Here is a 7,969-nt window from a genome sequence, read left to right on the forward strand (position 1 = left end):
AGAGTGCATTTGGGGGCGGGGGGGGCGAGGGGCGAGACGGGGGCGGGGGGGCGAGACGGGGGCGGGGGGGCGAGACGGGGGCGGGGGGGCGAGACGGGGGCGGGGGGGCGAGACGGGGGCGGGGGGGGCGAGACGGGGGCGGGGGGGCGAGACGGGGGCGGGGGGGCGAGACGGGGGCGGGGGGGCGAGACGGGGGCGGGGGGGCGAGACGGGGGCGGGGGGGCGAGACGGGGGCGGGGGGGCGAGACGGGGGCGGGGGGGCGAGACGGGGGCGGGGGGGCGAGACGGGGGCGGGGGGGCGAGACGGGGGCGGGGGGGCGAGACGGGGGCGGGGGGGCGAGACGGGGGCGGGGGGGCGAGACGGGGGCGGGGGGGCGAGACGGGGGCGGGGGGCGAGACGGGGGCGGGGGGGCGAGACGGGGGCGGGGGGGCGAGACGGGGGCGGGGGGGCGAGACGGGGGCGGGGGGGCGAGACGGGGGCGGGGGGGCGAGACGGGGGCGGGGGGGCGAGACGGGGGCGGGGGGGCGAGACGGGGGCGGGGGGCGAGACGGGGGCGGGGGGGCGAGACGGGGGCGGGGGGGCGAGACGGGGGCGGGGGGGCGAGACGGGGCGGGGGGCGAGACGGGGGCGGGGGGGCGAGACGGGGGCGGGGGGGCGAGACGGGGGCGGGGGGCGAGACGGGGGCGGGGGGGCGAGACGGGGGCGGGGGGCGAGACGGGGGCGGGGGGGCGAGACGGGGGCGGGGGGGCGAGACGGGGGCGGGGGGGCGAGACGGGGGCGGGGGGGCGAGACGGGGGCGGGGGGCGAGACGGGGGCGGGGGGCGAGACGGGGGCGGGGGGGCGAGACGGGCGGGGGCGAGACGGGGCGGGGGGCGAGACGGGGGCGGGGGGCGAGACGGGGCGGGGGGGCGAGACGGGGGCGGGGGGGCGAGACGGGGGCGGGGGGGCGAGACGGGGCGGGGGGCGAGACGGGGGCGGGGGGGCGAGACGGGGGCGGGGGGCGAGACGGGGCGGGGGGGCGAGACGGGGGCGGGGGGGCGAGACGGGGGCGGGGGGGCGAGACGGGGGCGGGGGGGCGAGACGGGGGCGGGGGGGCGAGACGGGGGCGGGGGGGCGAGACGGGGGCGGGGGGGGCGAGACCGGGGGCGGGGGGGCGAGACGGGGGCGGGGGGGCGAGACGGGGGCGGGGGGGCGAGACGGGGGCGGGGGGCGAGACGGGGGCGGGGGGGCGAGACGGGGGCGGGGGGGCGAGACGGGGGCGGGGGGGCGAGACGGGGGCGGGGGGGCGAGACGGGGGCGGGGGGGGCGAGACGGGGGCGGGGGGGCGAGACGGGGGCGGGGGGGCGAGACGGGGGCGGGGGGGCGAGACGGGGGCGGGGGGGCGAGACGGGGGCGGGGGGGGCGAGACGGGGGCGGGGGGGCGAGACGGGGGCGGGGGGGCGAGACGGGGGCGGGGGGGCGAGACGGGGCGGGGGGGCGAGACGGGGGCGGGGGGGCGAGACGGGGGCGGGGGGGCGAGACGGGGGCGGGGGGGCGAGACGGGGGCGGGGGGGCGAGACGGGGGCGGGGGGGGCGAGACGGGGGCGGGGGGGCGAGACGGGGGCGGGGGGGCGAGACGGGGGCGGGGGGGCGAGACGGGGGCGGGGGGGCGAGACGGGGGCGGGGGGGCGAGACGGGGGCGGGGGGGCGAGACGGGGGCGGGGGGCGAGACGGGGGCGGGGGGGCGAGACGGGGGCGGGGGGGGCGAGACGGGGGCGGGGGGGCGAGACGGGGGCGGGGGGCGAGACGGGGGCGGGGGGGCGAGACGGGGGCGGGGGGGCGAGACGGGGGCGGGGGGGCGAGACGGGGGCGGGGGGGGCGAGACGGGGGCGGGGGGGCGAGACGGGGCGGGGGGGCGAGACGGGGCGGGGGGGGCGAGACGGGGGCGGGGGGGCGAGACGGGGGCGGGGGGGCGAGACGGGGGCGGGGGGGCGAGACGGGGCGGGGGGGGCGAGACGGGGGCGGGGGGGCGAGACGGGGGCGGGGGGGGCGAGACGGGGGCGGGGGGGGCGAGACGGGGGCGGGGGGGCGAGACGGGGGCGGGGGGGCGAGACGGGGGCGGGGGGCGAGACGGGGGCGGGGGGGCGAGACGGGGGCGGGGGGGCGAGACGGGGGCGGGGGGGCGAGACGGGGGCGGGGGGGCGAGACGGGGGCGGGGGGGCGAGACGGGGGCGGGGGGGCGAGACGGGGGCGGGGGGGCGAGACGGGGGCGGGGGGCGAGACGGGGCGGGGGGGCGAGACGGGGGCGGGGGGGCGAGACGGGGGCGGGGGGGCGAGACGGGGGCGGGGGGGGCGAGACGGGGGCGGGGGGGCGAGACGGGGGCGGGGGGCGAGACGGGGGCGGGGGGGCGAGACGGGGGCGGGGGGGCGAGACGGGGGCGGGGGGGCGAGACGGGGGCGGGGGGGCGAGACGGGGGCGGGGGGGCGAGACGGGGGCGGGGGGGCGAGACGGGGGCGGGGGGGCGAGACGGGGGCGGGGGGGCCGAGACGGGGGCGGGGGGGCGAGACGGGGGCGGGGGGGCGAGACGGGGGCGGGGGGGCGAGACGGGGGCGGGGGGGGCGAGACGGGGGCGGGGGGGCGAGACGGGGGCGGGGGGGCGAGACGGGGGCGGGGGGGCGAGACGGGGGCGGGGGGGCGAGACGGGGGCGGGGGGGCGAGACGGGGGCGGGGGGGCGAGACGGGGGCGGGGGGGCGAGACGGGGGCGGGGGGCGAGACGGGGGCGGGGGGGCGAGACGGGGGCGGGGGGGCGAGACGGGGGCGGGGGGGCGAGACGGGGGCGGGGGGGCGAGACGGGGGCGGGGGGGGCGAGACGGGGGCGGGGGGGGGCGAGACGGGGGCGGGGGGGCGAGACGGGGGCGGGGGGGCGAGACGGGGGCGGGGGGGCGAGACGGGGGCGGGGTGGGGGAGACGGGGCGGGGTGGGGGAGACGGGGGCGGGGTGGGGGAGACGGGGGGGGTGGGGGAGACGGGGGGGGTGGGGGAGACGGGGGGGGTTGGGGGAGACGGGGGGTGTGGGGGAGACGGGTGGGGGAGACGGGGGGTGTGGGGGAGACGGGGGGTGTGGGGGAGACGGGGGTGTGGGGGAGACGGGGGGTGTGGGGGAGACGGGGGGTGTGGGGGAGACGGGGGGTGTGGGGGAGACGGGGGGTGTGGGGAGACGGGGGGTGTGGGGGAGACGGGGGGTGTGGGGGAGACGGGGGGTGTGGGGGAGACGGGGGGTGTGGGGGAGACGGGGGGTGTGGGGGAGACGGGGGGTGTGGGGGAGACGGGGGGTGTGGGGGAGACGGGGGGTGTGGGGGAGACGGGGGGTGTGGGGGAGACGGGGGGTGTGGGGGGAGACGGGGGGTGTGGGGAGACGGGGGGGTGTGGGGGAGACGGGGGGTGTGGGGGAGACGGGGGGTGTGGGGGAGACGGGGGGTGTGGGGGAGACGGGGGGTGTGGGGGAGACGGGGGGTGTGGGGGAGACGGGGGGGGTGGGGGAGACGGGGGGGGTGGGGGAGACGGGGGGGGTGGGGGAGACGGGGGGGGTGGGGGGGAGACGGGGGGGGGTGGGGGAGACGGGGGGGGGTGGGGGAGACGGGGGGGGTGGGGGAGACGGGGGGGGTGGGGGAGACGGGGGGGGTGGGGGAGACGGGGGGGGTGGGGGAGACGGGGGGGGTGGGGGTGGGGGGGGGAGACGGGGGTGGGGGGGGAGACGGGGGTGGGGGGGGAGGAGGGGGGGAGAGAGGGGGGCGAGGAGGGGGGAGGAGGAGGGGGGAGGAGGGGGGGGGAGGAGGGGGGGGGAGGAGGTGGGGAGGAGGGGGGGAGGAGGGGGGGGAGGAGGGGGGGGGGAGGAGGTGGGGGAGAGGGGGGGGAAGAGGGGGGGGAAGAGGGGGGGGAAGAGGGGGGGGAGGAGGGGGGGGAGGAGGGGGGGGGAGGAGAGGGGGAGGAGGGGGGGGGAGGGGGGGGGGAGAAGGGGGGGGATACAGGGGGGTGGGGGGGGAGACGGGGGTGGGCGGGGAGACGGGGGTGGGGGGAGACGGGGGTGGGGGGGGAGACGGGGGGGGGGAGACGGGGGTGGGGGGGGGGAGACGGGGGTGGGGGGGGAGGAGACGGGGGTGGTGGGGGGGGGAGACGGGGGTGGTGGGGGGGGGAGACGGGTGTGGGGGGGTGAGACGGGGGTGGGGGGGGAGAGACGGGGGTGGGGGGGAGACGGGGGTGGGGGGGGAGAGACGGGGGTGGGGGGGGGGAGAGACGGGGGTGGGGGGGGGGAGAGACGGGGGTGGGGGGGGGAGAGACGGGGGTGGGGGGGGGAGACGGGGTTGGGGGTGGGGGCGAGACGGGGGTGGGGGCGAGACGGGGGTGGGTCGAGACGGGGGTGGGGGCGAGACGGGGGTGGGGGGGGAGACGGGGGTGGGGGGGGGGAGACGGGGGTGGGGGGGGGGAGACGGGGGTGGGGGGGGGGAGACGGGGGTGGGGGGGCAGACGGGGGTGGCGGGGGGGCAGACGGGGGTGGGGGGGGGGCAGACGGGGGTGGGGGGGGGGGAGACCGGGGTGGGGGGGGGGGGAGACGGGGGTGGGGGGGCGGAGACGGGGGTGGGGGGGGGGATGACGAGGGTGGGGGGGGGATGACGAGGGTGGGGGGGGAGAAGACGGGGGTGGGGGGGGGAAGACGGGGGTGGGGGGGGGGAAGACGGGGGTGGGGGGGGAAGACGGGGGTGGGGGGGGAAGACGGGGGTGGGGGGGGAAGACGGGGGTGGGGGGGGAAGACGGGGTGGGGGGGAGACGGGGTGGAGGTGGAGGGAGGGAGGGGGGAGGGAGGGACAGGGGAGGGGGAGGGGGAGGGGGAGGGGGGAGGGAGGGGGGAGGGGGGGGTGGGGGAGGGAGGGGGAGGGGAGGGAGGGGGGGTGGGGGAGGGAGGGGGAGGGGAGGGAGGGGGGGTAGGGGAGGGAGGGGGTGGGGGGGTAGGGGAGGGAGGGGAGGGGGGGGTAGGGGAGGGAGGGGAGGGGGGGGTAGGGGAGGGAGGGGAGGGGGGGGGTAGGGGAGGGAGGGGGGGTAGGGGAGGGAGGGGAGGTAGGGGAGGGGGGGGTAGGGGAGGGGGGGGTAGGGGAGGGAGGGAGGGAGGGGGTGGGTGAGTCGGGAGGGGGAGGGAAGGAGATGGGAAGCACCTTTCGGGTCAGGGAGACAGTGGGTATGGGGCTGGTTAAACAATGAGGTGACAGCGCCCAGAGTGGGGTTTAAGTGACCGTGCCGGGGTGTTGGGTTACCACACCCGAGTGTGAGGGGAGGTGGGGTGAAGAGTGACCGTGCCGGGGTTTGGGCCGGGGGGGGGCGCGGATACTGACGGAGCGGGAATAAACATGTTTCCCCTGAAAACATGCTTCCCTTCTCGGTGACAGGAATCAGCAACGCACCACAACCTGCACCTTACAATGACACAAGGTAATTGTTGACGAGGCCATGAACGACCGAGGTCTCCGCTGAAGCTCACCTCGACTCATAATCAGCGGTTCCGCCTCTAACTCAGAAGCCCGAACCTGCAGGCCCTCCTTAGCAACCAACTGACGGCCCGTCGCCATTACCCGTATAGCGCATGCGTCGCGACGGAACGATGGCCGGAGGGAGGAGATACGCGCATGCGTAATGGGACGGCATTGCCCGAACCGTATCACGTGGTTCTGGTAAAATCTTGTGAATGAACAACTTTGACCCAGACTTGACACTTCATTTAGTGCATCCGGAACTGCTCCTGTACTTCAGGCCCCTTGAAATAAGACAATGTTGGAGTCAAATTCTGCATCAAATCCTGACCATTATGAATTTTGAGTTCAATAAAAGTTTGGAAAGAGTCTCGTTTTGAAGAAGGGCTATTGGACTGAAAAAGTTAACTCTGCTTTCTCTCCACAGCTGCTACTAGATCTGCCAAGTTTCTTCAGCGATTTCTATTTTTGTTCTCCCGAACATTACATTGGGGTGGTGGAGTCATACAGTATGGAAACAGGTCCTACAGTCCAACTTGTCCATGCTGACCAAGTTTCCCAAACAAAATTAGTCCCATTTGCCTGCATTTGGCCCACATCTCTATAAATGTACCCATCCAATTGTCTCTTAAATGTTGCAACTGTACTTGCACCTATCACTTCCTCTGGCAGCTCATTCCATATGCAAATCACTCATTGTGTAAAAACCCTGCCGCTCGCCTCAAAATTGTGCCCTCTAGTTTTAAACTCCCCAACCTTGGGAAAAGACCTTTACTATTCACTCATCTAAGTATTTCATGATTTTATGAACCTCTGAAAAGTCACTCCTCAACCTCCTTTAATTTGATTTATTTATTGTCACACGTACCTACATTCAGTGAAAAGCTCTATTTATGAGCAGTACAGACAGCAAACCGGGAGATACAGATCATAGGGTGAAAACAAACATGGAAGAGGCACAATTCCAGTAATGTGTAAATCTTTTCTGCACCCTTTCCAATTTAATAATATCTTTTCTATAGCACGGTGACCAGAACTGTACATAGTACTCCAAATGTGGCCTCATCAACGTCTTGTATTACGGCAACATGACGTACTCAAGTGATATAAAGTCATGAGGGGCATGGATAGGGTAAATAGACAAGGCTTTTCCCCAGGGTAGGGGAGTCAAAACTGAAGGGCATTTGTTTAAGGTGAGAGGGGAAAGATTTAAAAATGACCTAAGGGACAACATTTTCACAGAGAAGGTGGTGCACGCATGCAATAAGTTGCCAGAGGAAGTGATGGAGGCTGGTACAATTACATTTAAAAGGTATCTGAATGGGTGTGTGAATAGGAAGGATTTAAAGGGGTATGGGCCAAATGCTGTCAAATGGAGCTAGAATTATTTAGAATACCTGGTTGGGCAAGGGCATGGGCAAGTTGGACTGAAGGGTCTGTTTCCGTGGTGTGTATCTCAATGACTCCATCTGAGCAACGAAGGCAAACATTCCAAATACCTTCTTAATCACTTTATCTCCCTGTGAAACAAGCTACCTGTGTGGCTGAACTCTCCGTTCTACAACACTCCCCAGGGCCCTCCCATTTACTGTGTATGTCCTGCCCTCGTCCGTCTTACTAAAATGTAACATCACACATTTATCTAAATTAAACTCCATTTGCCACTCCTAGCCCATTGGTTCATTTGATCAAGATAATCTTGGATACCCTTTCTCACTGTCTACTATACAACCAGTTTTGGTCTCGAGATTACTAATGCTCTGACAACATCATTGTGCCATTGCTTCCAACTATCCAACATCCGTTAGCTAGAAAGATTGAAATGGGTGATTGTCACAGTATAAACTTCCATTCTTAGAAGTAAGGCATATAAACAAGTGCTCAGGGTTAGAAAGCAGTCCTTTTCATCTGGTCCTTGTAGAAAGCAGTCCTTATCGGAGGGTTGTCCTTTTCAGATGGAACATGAACTAGAAAATATGGAGGGAAGACCCAGGGAAGAGTCTCCTAACATTTTGTCTCGAGAGCAGGAAGCTACTTTGATAAATTCATTGACATCAACGCACTGTCTGGAATTTCCTGTTTGTCCCCTGCTAGGAGTGAGCCATTTCTAAGCGTCACAGGCTGTATACACTTGTTATGTTTAATTAATTAATGTACGACATCTAACCTGTTGCTTCTTCACAAATTCAGTAACCACATGAAACTGCCTTACAAATGGACAATATTAGGTTAATGTGGCTATCCCAAATTCTAACAAGGGGAAAGCTTATTACTGGCTTGTATTGACTCATAATTCTCAGCAAAGGTGCTTATCTGAAATGGTATATCCTGTATTGGTCACCATACTTACAGAAAGATGTTAATGCATTGGAAGCAGTTCAGAGAAGGTTTACTCAGCTTATACCTGTTACGATGGATTGTCTGATGAGGAAAGACTGGACAGGCTAGGCCTATATTCTCTGGAGTTCA

The 7,969-nt window shown here is 71.0% G+C and overlaps 1 protein-coding gene across 2 annotated transcripts in view; it reads right to left on the minus strand.

Moving 5' to 3' along the window:
• hspbap1 (hspb associated protein 1) overlaps positions 1-5,599 on the minus strand; it is a 116,590-nt gene extending 110,991 nt beyond the window's left edge. The window contains exon 1 of one of the 2 annotated variants that reach the window (XM_072579912.1): positions 5,512-5,599. In XM_072579912.1, the coding sequence (XP_072436013.1) occupies positions 5,512-5,599 (88 nt within the window). The other variant, XM_072579914.1, reaches the window with a different exon arrangement.
• Positions 5,600-7,969: the final 2,370 nt, after the last annotated feature.

This window comes from Chiloscyllium punctatum, chromosome 10, assembly GCF_047496795.1.
Source record: "Chiloscyllium punctatum isolate Juve2018m chromosome 10, sChiPun1.3, whole genome shotgun sequence".
Taxonomy (NCBI): Eukaryota; Metazoa; Chordata; class Chondrichthyes; order Orectolobiformes; family Hemiscylliidae; genus Chiloscyllium; species Chiloscyllium punctatum.